This window comes from Miscanthus floridulus, chromosome 18 (assembly GCF_019320115.1).
Source record: "Miscanthus floridulus cultivar M001 chromosome 18, ASM1932011v1, whole genome shotgun sequence".
Taxonomy (NCBI): Eukaryota; Viridiplantae; Streptophyta; class Magnoliopsida; order Poales; family Poaceae; genus Miscanthus; species Miscanthus floridulus.
The window spans coordinates 62,052,705-62,066,244 of NC_089597.1; the positions used below are offsets into that span (position 1 = coordinate 62,052,705).

The 13,540-nt window shown below is 46.0% G+C and overlaps 2 protein-coding genes across 2 annotated transcripts; one reads left to right on the top strand and one right to left on the bottom strand.

The window, feature by feature from the left end:
* The first annotated feature begins 4,688 nt into the window (after nt 1-4,688).
* LOC136523951 (aspartyl protease family protein At5g10770-like) lies at nt 4,689-5,954 on the top strand. The gene has a single exon (XM_066517459.1). It carries the CDS (start codon nt 4,689-4,691, stop codon nt 5,952-5,954), a length of 1,266 nt encoding a protein of 421 aa, XP_066373556.1.
* Nucleotides 5,955-12,118: 6,164 nt separating this feature from the next.
* LOC136522428 (peroxidase 1-like) lies at nt 12,119-13,210 on the bottom strand. The gene is made up of 2 exons (XM_066516249.1): nt 12,977-13,210; nt 12,119-12,886 (listed from the first exon to the last, which is right to left on the bottom strand). Exons 1-2 carry the CDS (start codon nt 13,205-13,207, stop codon nt 12,119-12,121), a joined length of 999 nt encoding a protein of 332 aa, XP_066372346.1. The 5' UTR covers nt 13,208-13,210.
* Nucleotides 13,211-13,540: the final 330 nt, after the last annotated feature.

A 13,540-nucleotide genomic window follows, 5' to 3' on the forward strand; every position in this document is an offset into this window, starting at 1 on the left:
CCAGTTTTTGACTTAGCAAAATATGTGATGCAAGTATGCCCCACTTTCATACCTACCCAAAGCTCCACTCAAAGCCTTTAGTGGTAGGATATGAAAAAGAAGGTAAAATACCAAATGCCTTGGTGAAGTTTCATACACATTGAGCGATCGAGAGAATCATTTGAGGAACTTACATTTATTTTTGCAAAACTCATAAACCTCTAGATAGATAGTCGATCAAAGAATGAAAGATTGGTGATTCTGTTATAACCGTTCTATCTTGCAACCGCACAAGAACTTAGAAAATCTATATGCCTCACAGGGACCAAGGTAAAGGGTGGATAAAAATGCCAACGTATTTGAATTGTGGAAGAATACTTCGTTATAGGCATGGCCCCTATGAAATATATTCGGTATAGTAGCAACTCCTGATCAACAACCAAGTACTTAGCTATTTGCTCGGGACGAGCAAAGGTTAAGCTTGGGGGATTTGTTGGCGGTCACTAACGATCAAATCTAACCGCTAATTAATATCCAAAATGGAAGAAATAAACAAACTTTTAACACATATGCATTTACTTTTGACATAGTTCCACTTGTATTGGAAAAAATATGTTTTGTAGGGCACACATTTGAATACAAGTGGAAAACAAAGCAAAATGTGCAATCCAGAAAGCGTAATACAGATACTACATCAAAGAACCAAGCAAAGGCCCACTTCATTGAAGAATCTGGGCCGAGCACCGACGTGGAAGGGCCCAGGCCTAGCCACCAGCCCACAGCGCGAAGGCGGTACCGAGGAGGGCTGGCCCAGGTGTGGCCGCACCAAGGGTGTGGGCACACCGCCCCCACCTCCTCCTGGCCCCACCTTGCACAGGCGGTGCATTGATGACACTTGGGGTTGTTTGAGGCTAGTTTCCTATTTTATCTCCCCTAAACCAACCTCAAGCTAGTATAAATAAGGGGGTAGTGCTCCTCTCCAACACACACTTCATTTGGGCTCTATACCTCCACCTCCACTTGTACTCTTTTTACCTTTTAGTAGCATTTGTGAGCTAGGCAAGAGCTACCTTGGAGAGCTTGGCTCCTTGGAAGAGAGGAATCTTGGTATGAATACTATGAAGAATTCTTCCAAAGTCTTGCTCTCATATTATCATTATAGTAGTGCATATGAACTTGACTATAGTTTTCATATTATAATCTTGACATATGAACTAGCATATAGTTTGTATATTATGATCTTAACATGTGTCAACTTTATGCTTAACCATTCATATTACTTGTATGGGTAGAAGAAGAGCTAAGTAGAGGTGGTGGTTCGTCGTTCCTTCGGGTTTGCATGTCCTATGCTTGTCGATCCGTAGGGTCGGAGTTCCGGGGGGATATGGGTAGTTTCTTTGTACACAGGCGTGGTGCTCGGGTACACAGGAACCTTCAGATATGATGGTGGACCCCCGGTTGAGGGGTAAGTGGCAGGTGATGACAACCATGTCCGTCCCTTGTAATCCCCCACATTCGGGTATCATGTAGGAGTTCGTAAAGTCTCCACGGCTTGCTGGCAGACCAGTGCCCGGGGATCTCCCCGTCCATCTTGTGCTTAGATCTAACTCTAATCATATAATTTGTATGATCATCAACTATTCTTTGCACAACTATATTTTGAACATGCTTGCTCCACTTAGGACCATTCTTTTATTCTTTGTTTTCCTTTTATCCTTGAGGTTGGCCCAGATGTGTGTCCACTATCCTTGAAACAACATTTTTACCCCTGTCATGAACTATTGGTTTAATAATGCAAGTATGTAATCTTGTTCATGCTCATGCTAGACTCTTTACACCTTGCCCTCCTTTGGAAAAATATAAATAATGATATCCTAAATACTTCTGGGTGAAATGCTACAACGATAGATCTGTGCGCTTGCGGATATTTTCTGTAATCGTTAAGAACTATCGTAGTTGGTGTTTCTTGGTGGTGTCGCTAAGGTTCACTCAATCTTAGTGATGGTACTAAGAAATACCAACAGGCATTTCTAGCGCTGTTACCGGGAATGGACTTGAAACTTCCATACTTGGTGATTGCGCTAAGAAAGCCAATAGGTGCTTTACCTTCCCTGCTACTGCACCTCTCATGGTCACGAGCGCGAGGGAGATAGAGGCATTAAAGAAGAGGAGGCGGCTAGGCGGGAAAGAGAATTGCCGCCGTCGTTGCTGCTGCTCTAGAGGAAGGAGGACCGCCAGGGCACCGGGATGGTGAATCGGCACAAGAAATACGCAGGGCAAACTAGGGATACCAAAGTGCATTGAGTACCCCTTGGCTTGCCCAAATAAGTGAACCCCCTTAATCGCAAAACTTCCACTAGCACCTAGATCGAGCAACCCCTGCTGCGCCTAGATGCCGGTAGTACCCAATCCTGAAGGCCTTCTCCCAATGCCATTGCTGCCACCAGAGGAGTTGGAGAAGGAGCGCCATGGTGATGAAGAAAATATAGCTGGTTGGCTCAAGAGTTTTGTCTGTATCTATCTATATCTAAGGAGGAAGGAGTGTATGGATTGCCAAGAAGCTCGTCCAGCCCCGGCTTAAATAGGCCAACCTTGAAGATGGAGAAGCAAAGAGGAGCAGTAAATATAAGCATCAGGGAAGACGAGGCATACTCCGTAGGAAAGTAATGGTGATGCAACTGTGTTGTGGGTAGTTGGGAAATAGGGAAATAACTCACACTGAATTTAGTACCGCCGGTACACTAAATGGTCGTGTAGGGCCGACGGCCATAATGCCTATCCTAGTTGGCTCGGCGTTCCAAACGACGGTGGAATTCAACCCCACTACCACCGCAGCACTGATGGTTTTCAGCTGCCGGTTTTATTCCTCACAAGGCCTCCCTATCGGTCCAACCGAGGGTGGAAGTATCACACCGATGCTTTTATCGCTACGGCAATGAAAGTGACGACAGTGAAAAGTCAATCTGTAGTAGTGGAAGTGTGTTTTAGAACTTCTAATTCTTTTATAATTTGAATAATAATACTACCAAGCATAAGATTCCTAATTGAATGTATGGAGGCCTTGGAGGGGACTATATAAAGAAGTGGGTCGAGGCCATAGGAATCAACCAAGCCAACACAAGGGTCTCATTCAAGGCTTGTAAAGAGCAATTAGGAGTGCTCAAGATGATTAGGCTAGACAATTTTATTGCACTACATTCTTGTATAGGTCAAAAATCATATAGTCCTAGAGGGGCAAGTATGGTTCTGAAAGAGAGACAATCACTTGTAATTTGTCGGAGTTGTGCTTATAGAATTTACAGTTGGTTTCTACGCATAACTAGGGGTATCATATCATAACACTTCACAAGGGTCACAACCAACTTTATCTCAATTCTTGAGCAAATCCTCCTTGAGTTTGTGACTTGAACTATTTCAACACATAAGAGTTCAATGCATGGCTTCATGTTACTCTAACTATTGATCCAACAATGATTTTATACCTGATATTAGATCACTTATCATGACTTGCTTAGTTCCTCAGATCAACACAAGTACTTGCTTCCTCACCTTAGCCATCGTACCTTAATTACTAAGCCGTCGCTTTCCCTTCACCTTCACTTAGTCCCTCGCAGCCATTTTCTTGCTACCTTCATCTTATCTAGCCATTCTCAAGTCAAGCCTTGTTTGTATGAACAATATACCTTCAATCGAAATCCACTTTTATTTTGATCAATACAAAATTCATTATCAATATTCTTGATGTAATTGACAAGCAATACATGTGTGAAACCAACCCGTAGGCAACTAATCATGTCACTTTCTGTCTTTTCATTTGTCCTTGCCATCTTGCATTTGTCAATTATGCCATTCCAATTTGTATATATCCCACAACCTAAACAAGCCTCAGATACAAGACCAATTAATACTTATTAATCCATACCTTCTTTTGTCATTGCCGGCCTTTCTTGCCATTTTCGTACTTATGCATTCATGACTCATTCTTCAATCTTGATAAATACTAATGAACTATCTTTGCATCCTCATATGTGGAAGCAAATCATCATTGTTACCAGATTATAATCGAGATTCTGGACGGAAGTACAGAGACATGAACGTAAGGCCTTATATATGTTCCCAAATATATAAATATATTACTACTAGTATTAGCACATCAGATCTTTAGGCATAGGCAGCGTTGCTGTAGTCACAAACTAACATAGCACTTGGCAGCCTCGAGAGATTGTGTGCATAGATTTTTTTTTAGATAGTGGAACAAAGTTAATACCAGCTTAGATTTTGTGCATAGATATCGAGACAAATCACAAAATAGAAGACATCTGAACGAGAATATATTGATCTAGTCCTACGCAACCTCAGACCAAGTCCGCTGATCCTCGTAATGTTCTCTATTCAAAAAACAAATCGAGTGCATCCCTTATTTAACACACTCCGTAGTGGATGGAACATTGTATCTCAGTCATCTCTTACCATGGCGTCTGCTTTTCTCCTCTCTCTGCTCCTACTCGTCATATGCAGTCACGGTGGCATTGCCCAAGCAAATGAAGCAGCAGCAGGCCACAAGGAAAGCAGATATGTGGTGGTGCCAAAAGCAGCATTTCAGTCATCAGAAGAATCGTGTTCGACATCGAGGGGTATCATCAGATCTACTGTGACTCCCATGACGAACAAAGCCGGATCCTCGACGAATACTAATCCAAAACCTCTCCATGTTTGCAGTGTCGTCTCCACAGTCAGGGCGTGTGTCCGTGCCACTGGCGCATCGGTACGGGCCGTGCGCGCCATTGCAGACCAAAGACGAGTTGTCTCTCGCGCAACGGCTTCACCGAGATCGTGTGCGCACCAAGTACATTACAAGGAGAATGTCCAGGAGCAACAGACCGCAGAGCAGTGACGCTTCAACTGTGAGCGTCCCGACACGGCTGGGCTCGTCCTATGACTCGCAGCAGTACCTTGTCACCGTGGGCTTGGGCACGCCAGCAGTCCCGCAGACCCTTGTACTGACCACCGAAAGCGACCTGTCGTGGGTGCAGTGCAAGCCGTGCAACTCCAGCAACTGCTACCCCCAGAAGCTCCCTCCATTTGATCCGAGCAGGTCTTCTACTTACACCACTATCCCCTGTGACTCACAGGAGTGCAGGGACCTGGCTGCTGGCCTCGGTGGCAATGGCTGCACCAGCAACTGGGAATGCGGGTTCTATATCCACTATGGCAGCGGCGCCAACACGACCGGTGTGTACAGCAGCGACGCGCTGACACTTGGTCCGGGAGCCGTCGTCGAGAACTTCCACTTCGGCTGCGGTCACGACCAAGAAGGTCCTTTCGGCAACGAAGGCAAGTATGACGGCGTGCTCGCCCTGGGCCGCCTGCCGGAGTCCCTTGTGGGGCAGACGTCAGCGGAGCACGGTGGTGCCTTCTCGCTCTGCCTCCCGCCGACGGGGGACTCCACGGGGTTCCTGGCCTTCGGGGCGCCGGAGAACACATCCGACTTCGTCTTCACGCCGCTGCTCACCATGGACGACCAGCCGTGGTTCTACCAGCTGATGCTCACCGGCATCAGCGTCGGCGGGCAGCAGCTGGACATACCAGCCGCGGTGTTCCGGGAGGGAATGATCTTGGCTTCGAGCACGACCATCACGGCGCTTCAGGACACGGCCTACGCGGCACTGAGGACCGCGTTCCGGAGCGCCATGGCGGAGTACCCTCTCGCGCCGCCGACCGCCCAGCTCGACACCTGCTACAACCTCACGGGGTACGACAACGTCACGGTGCCCACCGTGTCGCTGACGTTCCGGGGTGGGGCCACCGTCGACCTCGATGCCTCGTCCGGGCTCCTGCTCGATGGTTGCCTCGCGTTCTGGAACACGGATGGAGACGAATACACTGGCCTCATCGGCAGCCTGAACCAGCGAACCATCGAGGTGCTCTACGACCTGCCAGGATCACGGGTTGGCTTCCGCACCGGCGCTTGTTGACTTTAGTGTCACAATTCGCAAGCCTTGTGTTTTTTTTTCTTTTTTATATATTTACATGGAGCTTTTTCCCAATTAAAATTTGTATGGTCTCATTCAAAAAATAGCTTTCGTTTGCTTTGGAAAGGATACACACGAACTTAAACTCCATAATGTACGTAACCACATATGTTTGGAATATTATTTTGCTTACCAAAATACTGAGTTTCTATTTGAACGATATTTGAATATCTTATGAGTTTGAAATACTCAACAAATTACAATGATGTCTCATTTTGTCAGTTCAATTATTTTTTACAGATATAAGTCTTATCTTACTAAATGCTAAGTAGAGACTATTTTCAAACCATAGCTTTACGTTATTCTTTACAAGATGCAATAGAAAAAAATGTATAAATTCTAAAAGTTCAATGTAAAACCATTCATAATTCTAGTACACTCTAATCATCATCGATGACAACAGCAATTTGATCTAATTTGCTTATACCCCGTTCGCTTGGCTGAAAAACACTGTTCCGGCTGAATTGTTGTGAGAGAAAATACTATTCCGGCTGAAAAAAGAAGCTGAATAAGCCGGATATATTTCTTAACTCTATTATCATGGAAAAAACCACCAAAGTACCCCATAAATTAGCATAAGTATTATCCTCTAATATCATGCAAGTTATTAGTGTAAAGTAATTAACCAGAAAAATTTACTTATAAAACTATAAAAAGATAAAAACTCCGTCGCCAATTGATTAGTTCCCAACAGTTATGCATTCCAAATGACTTTCTCCTTCTTAGAGCATCTCCAAGAGTTTCCAAAACTCACTCCTAATCTAGATTTTTTTGCAAGATTAAAAAAACTGCTCTCCTACAGGTCCTACTTCAACTCCCAATCTTTCCGCACTGGCAAAAATCGATCCAATCGCACCGAAATATGCGTGCGGCTGTCGACGTGCCAATCTGGCGGTGGAAGGATATGTGAAAAGAATAAAGAGTAAGACAGAGTTGTACAAGAGAGAAACAAAGTATAAAGGTGGCTGGGGTGATTTAGAAATCGTTTAGGCTTCATGATGCAAAATTGTCTTCTATATTTTAGGAGCGAGGTTTTGAACTGTTGGAGGAAGCCAACAAATATGCTCCCAACTTTTTTGCCACTTCTAAAGCTCAATGATTTACCAACTAATTTTTTAGAAACTATTGGAGATGCTCTCACCGCTGATATTACTTTACTAGGACATACACTACGATATAAATGGGCATCCCATGCCTTTATCACCGCTGATTTTTATATAACCGGAGGCGAATGTGTTTCACCACCGGTTCTATGAGGCAAAATGAACCGGCGATGATATGTGTATCACTACCGGCTAGGTTTTGATCCGGCTGCGATAATCGGGGTCCATTTCACCACCGGATCATACACCAAGCCGACGGTGATTATAGGTTACATCGTTAGGCCGGAACAGCCTGTGCACCAGTTCGTAATGGACCAGCTGAGAAAGAAAATGTCAGCACCGGATGACAATTCATTGCTCTACCCGACAATGAAAATTGTTTTTACTAACGAATCATAAAATGAACCGATGGTTAAATAGGGCTGCATTGTGGGCACCAGTTGCGATCGTTGTTGGGGTCTTCTGGGCCGGCCGGGGAAATAGAGACTTTTCTTTGACTGCTGCTCATATGCAGGCGTTAGGCATCACAACCGTCGTCCGTACCTGTCTCGTGTATCGCAACCATTCATCACATTGGCCGGAAAACTGAAGAGGTGCTCACAGTTCAGTACAAATAGGAGCGATCTGCAATCTTCTTTCTCCACTCCAAAGTCCTACACACCAAAGCACCTCTCCAACAATGACTGGCTCCAAGTTGTGTTGGACAATGAGTCAATGACTCCTCAAGCGAGGAACGACTACTGCAAGTTTGAAAGAGTGACGGCGACACGGGCTCAAGCGAAAACAGTCCACTGTCGTCTCCCTAGATGGAGGACGACCTCCGCTTGTGAGGCGGCGGGGGACAAGGAGGAGGAGGAGGAGCATGACGATAGAGCTACTTGATAAAGGACACCACCGAGGGAAGCTAGGAGTTGTTAACTCGACCCACACACCCCTCAGCAATCAATTATGGATTGTGGATTAAATCAGAACTGGTTCTTGTGCAACCCACAGTGCTATATTACTTTCCTGTTGTGGGTCAAGGCGACAGTGATAGGGTGAATAAGGTTCATATATTCATTGTTCTGATCCTTGGCATACAACCTGACAGTGAAGTGTGAAGTATGATCACTGATAGCTCTAGCATAGCCAACACTGATGGTTTGGACGTTCAACGCTGATTGTATGTTCTATAGTAGTGTTTCAACGGTTGGAGGGCGTTCGTTACCCGAATTTTGTAGTTCAGTGTTGAAAATCTAACTTTAGTCTCCTACAACTAAAAAGAATAAAAGTAAGACTATTTTTTCGTGCGACTTTTTTTTGGGGTCGCTCCTCCTTCCCGTCCGTGCGATACCGCATCACGCGCTCCACTCCATCCTCCCCCCGCCGCCAGCCCCGCACGCCCGCAGCCTCCCTCCACGCTCGCGACCCCTCTGTGCCGATCCATCTCCCTTCCAGATCAGCATCGTGATGGCGGCGGGGTGACACAGCGTTGCGGCCCCCCGTGGGAGACGCCCACCCAGGAGACGCTCACCACCCGTGGCTTTGTAAAAAGGAAGGGGGCGTTCTCCACTCGCAATCCCATGGTGCGCCGCCCTCGCTCCTCCGTCCCTCTCCATAGCCCATTGCACACGCCCTCGCCACCGTCACCGCCGATGCCGCGCCACCCCCGCTCGACCCTCGTCGCGGACTCCGACGCCGCCCACCCCATGCCCAACCATCGCTGGATCTGAGGATGCCCCCACGCCTGATGCTGGCCGGATCCCAACGGGAACGTGACGACGCCTCCAAGACTGCGCAGCCATTCGGTGTCCTCCGATTGGCACCCTACGACTCCAATAAACTGCTCAACATGGCCACGATTTTCAGCACCGGCAACCACGTCAATGCACCTCCGGCGCTGGTACGTCTCCCACTCGGTCTCTCATCTGCAGTGCGTAGCTCCAGGATCTGATCAGGTTTGTGTTTCTCGCGCCCAGTTCCGCAGAATTTTGTAGCTTCAGTACAAGTGTTCATGGTGCACCGCCACCGCCACCGCCCCCTTCGGCTGCCGCTCCGATTCGCCCGGCGCCTGCTCCGCCCGCCCCGGTCGGCTGGCCAGGACCGTGCGCCACCCTCACCCAACAAGTTGCTGGACGTCACGATCACGGCCTCGCCCGATTGGCTGGTTCCTGGCTGATGGCGGCGGCGCTCTCTTGGCTCCTGCTCGATTACGTCTGTGTGCTGGGGTACCCTGACCCAGACCTGGTACGGGGAGGGGGGTACCGGGGCAGCCGTCCGTGGCTTTCCTGCAGTTCGCTAACTATGTGGACGAGGATGAGGGCTCCAGGAGGAGTACCTCACCGAAGCTGAGGACGCTGCCAAGTCCAAGCCATCTCTGCTCAACGGAGGTTCGATCCATTATTACTCACTTGAGTCACCCCTCTTGATGAATATTAAAAAAAATGTGATATCATACTCTTCCTGTTTGTTACTCAGTGCTAGCAGGATAGTAGTAGTTGTGGTCAGAGGCTGTCACCTGTTATTGATGATAATTTCCGTATTGTTTGCTTTCCATTTCACTACATGCGAACAGAGGAATTTCGCTGGAGGTTTTCGTTAGTTACTGAAAGAAATTCATTTATTTCAAACGTTTCACATTACAATTCATTTTGTAACAGATGGTAGTACTGTCATAGTTTCGGTTCACTCACTAATCTTCTTGAAAATTTTCTATATTGCATTTGGTATTGTGTAGAGAACTTTCACAACCATGCTATCTTCTTCAGTGCTTCTTGTTTAATTCGGATAGCTATCATCCCTAATGCCCATATTGGTGGAAGCAGCATAAGTTTCCTCATACATTTTTCTTTTGCTACTCTGAGAAGTCCCAAATTTTTTTCCATCTTTTCATTTTGCATGGAGTATATATTTCAACATGGCAAATAATGTGCACCCCAAACCTTACTTGTGGATAATGTTGTGTAGTATATTACCAACCAATGCCTGCGATTGGGCAAAAACCTTAAATTTTCAACAAATAATTGAAAAATACAGTAGCATCTATCCTCAGAGACTCTTACCTGTCCCAAATGTTACGGCTGACCATATGCATGCCAACCTATGGCGAGATGCTTTATCCATGATAGTACTACATTTGCGCTGCATAGATCGTGTTTTAGACACAGCTTTTTTGAATTATGCTGTACAATTTGGCTGAAATTTGTTTGTTATATAATATATACCCCTTTTTTCCCTAGCGCCTTGAACATTGCTTCTTGACGTTGAGCGGTTGAGGTAGATCTTCCTAGCTAGCTCAGTTGTGCTGCTACGTGATGTCATTAACATCGATATGGATAATCAGTTGGCTGGCAAATATAAGCATTTTCTATTCATCTGTGGCCATTTGTGATTCCATCAGAAGCGTTGAATTTTCTGATTGCATACAAGGATTGATTTTTTGGTTTCAGAATGCACATATATATCCCTAATAGCCATCGCTCTTGTGTAGTTTGGTTTAGCAGTGTCTGATGCAATTAGATCATGGATGGATACAGTTAAGCACCGTCCATCTCTAATTAAATGGACTCTGCATGCGGTCGATTTTTGTCATTGCTCTATTAGAGTTGATTGCCTCGCATCCAAGAAAATGAGCTACATTCTCATATTAGTAATTCATGGGAGTTACAACATATGCAGTTTTATTTTCCTTGCTTTGTTTGTTATCTCACAGGGATCAACCTAATATGATCAATCCTTTTTGTTAATGCTCTAACCAATTATTTTATAAAGGAGATGTGTATTGCCCCAGTTCCATATATCTAAAAAAGAAATATGCAGTTTTTTTTTTGTAACCGAGCTGAGGAATATTCATATGGTGATATGATCCGGCCCTCTGGTGGAGGCAAGACACTTGTGTGGCCATTCCTGCCAAGTTCACTTTTGCAAGCTGCGGCTATCAGTAAGAGGAGCAGATCAGCCCTTGTTTCCCCCTTCTTTTCTGCACTAACGCTCTCTTCATTTTATGTTTCTTAATATTTTTATTGTATTATACCGCAGGGCACATCATTTTCAGTAAGACAAACATATATCGAGCACAGGCAGATGTCAAAATCTTTAGTTTTGTAGAAAGATGAGTTAATATTTTAGGAAACTTTGTATTATGAGATATGTTGTATCATTAATAATCGACAACTGTTTGGATTGGTAAATGCTTTGGCATCCCATTGTGAAGTATCTTTCCTTTTGATCAATCCAGTTATGCAAGAGAAGTGAAATCGGTGTGTTTTCAAGTGAATGTTATCAATTATCAATAACTGAGTGAGACTCGATGGAGGAGCAAAGTGCCTGCGGCCGGCGCTTGTTATATTTGGCAAGGCAAAGTAATGCATTAGTTTCAGTGAGACAATTGTTCTTTCTGGCAGGATGGACTTACTATATATTGATCAATGTTTGGTCCCATTCCTGGCGTGTTATTTATTTGATCAAATCTGGTGGTGTTTTCAACCTCGACACAGATTGTCGGTAGGATTTCTTTGATCGCGCTAATCTGTTGAAACGGAAGTATGAAAACAATGTATGATGTTATTTTACATTAGCTTAACCCAGCCAAATATATAATTTCATAAATATTTTCGGTTCCCGTCGTATCACGGAAAGGTCTATATAGTAGAGTTTGTGAGCCTGCGGTGCCGTGCTTTAGTAACTGTTAATTTCATAAACTTTGTTTTTTTGGGATTAAATGTCAGTTTAATGTCTTACTGTATTGTTATCTTAACGTGCGATCCGTATGTTTTTAGTACAAAAGTTTAGTTGTCCCGTAACAACGCACGGGCACGCTACCTAGTGCAACTTAAAGGTTGAAAAATATATATACATTACCACAATATATAATAATGTGTGCTTTAATATATCTACCACCATGGAATGAATTTACAACAATAATTAATACATCAAAATGATTACAGATACATATGCGCCCCACTATCGTGTGCAGTTTACATTTTTTTTTAAAAAAAATCATAGATTCTAGTAGCCGATAGTTCTTTAGTTGACGATGTAGCATTTCTTCCTGATTTCCCCGTCAGCACCGGTGATCACGCCGACGTTGCCCATCTTGATCATGGACTCGCTAAATTCCTTAAAGAACACGTCGTCAAACTTGCCGGTGGCGATGCGCTGGACGTAGTCCCTACTTGCGGCGTCAGTGAGGAGCGCGGCGTCGGACTGTAAGAGCCCCCTCCGCTTGGCGACGTGGCGGAAGTAGCTCGTGTCGAAGGTCTTGTAGCTGCCGGGGTCCATCTCGGTAAGCGTGGTCTTGTCGTCGACGCTGCTGCAGCGCGTCCTGAGCCGGTCGGCGTACTCGCTGTCGAGGGATGGGTCTGAACTGTAAGCGCTGCTGAAGTTGTAGAGCCGGCCGGCGTAAGACCGGCAGTGCGCCGTGCCGAGGGTGTGGCCGCCGGAGAGGACAACTAGGTCCTTGGTATCGAGACCTTTGGAGGCAAAAATTTTGGTGAGCAGTGGTATGTCTCCGTATGCCGGAGGCAGCTGGTCGGCCGCCTCATTTGCACTGGACACCCTACCGTCTCGCCTCCCGAGCGCCACCGGCCAGAAGGGGCCCTTGGTCAGCACAACGGCGTCGCGGGCCATGAGGGTGAGGACGTCGGCGCAGGAAACCGTGTTGGGGCAGGCAGCTTCCAGCTTGGCCTTCACTCTCTCTACGGAACCAAAGCCTCGCAGGCTCCTGTTCGGAATGGCGTCCCTCTCTGCCAGGTTGGCCGCAGTGGAGTTGAGCAGCACAGACGCGTCACAACCCTGCAGTGAATCGACGTTGTTATAACTTAAAAAAAGAGTCCCACGTTGTCATAATTGGAAGGGAAACGTCACTCAGAAAAGAATACTTACCCTGACGAAGCAGTCATGGAAATGAAGCCTGAGGAGCGGGCCAGCAAGGCTGGGTGCAGCCGAGATGATCTTCTCCATCTCCTTGCGGACGATCGCCTCGACGTTCGGGCATGTCTTGCTGTAGTAGCCGAGCTCCAGCTGAGCCACCACCGGTGAGCTACCTGCGAGGACCAGGAGGGCCACGGGCAGTAACAGAACTTCACAATACTGAATCGTCATGGATCGACCCATATTATATATGCACACAAGGATAGAATGTACGGCAGGGCACTTATCAAGTGACTAAAAAGGGCGGAATGTTGGGGTTGGCTTCTTGTTGCATCTCCCCGTATTTATAGAGGTGCCGGCCCTACGTGTAGTTGAGTACGCTGTAGGTTGGACAACCTGTGTTTACGCACTCAAGTCTCACATGCATGTTCTAACTTCCCTCTCAACTCTCAACACAATTCCTCCGTAAAGAAATGCACGCCATGATTTGAGGCGTTGACAACAGCGACGAGTGAACAGGTCAATACAAAACAAATGAACAACATAAACGGCGCTGGGAAAGGCCAGTTCATGCAT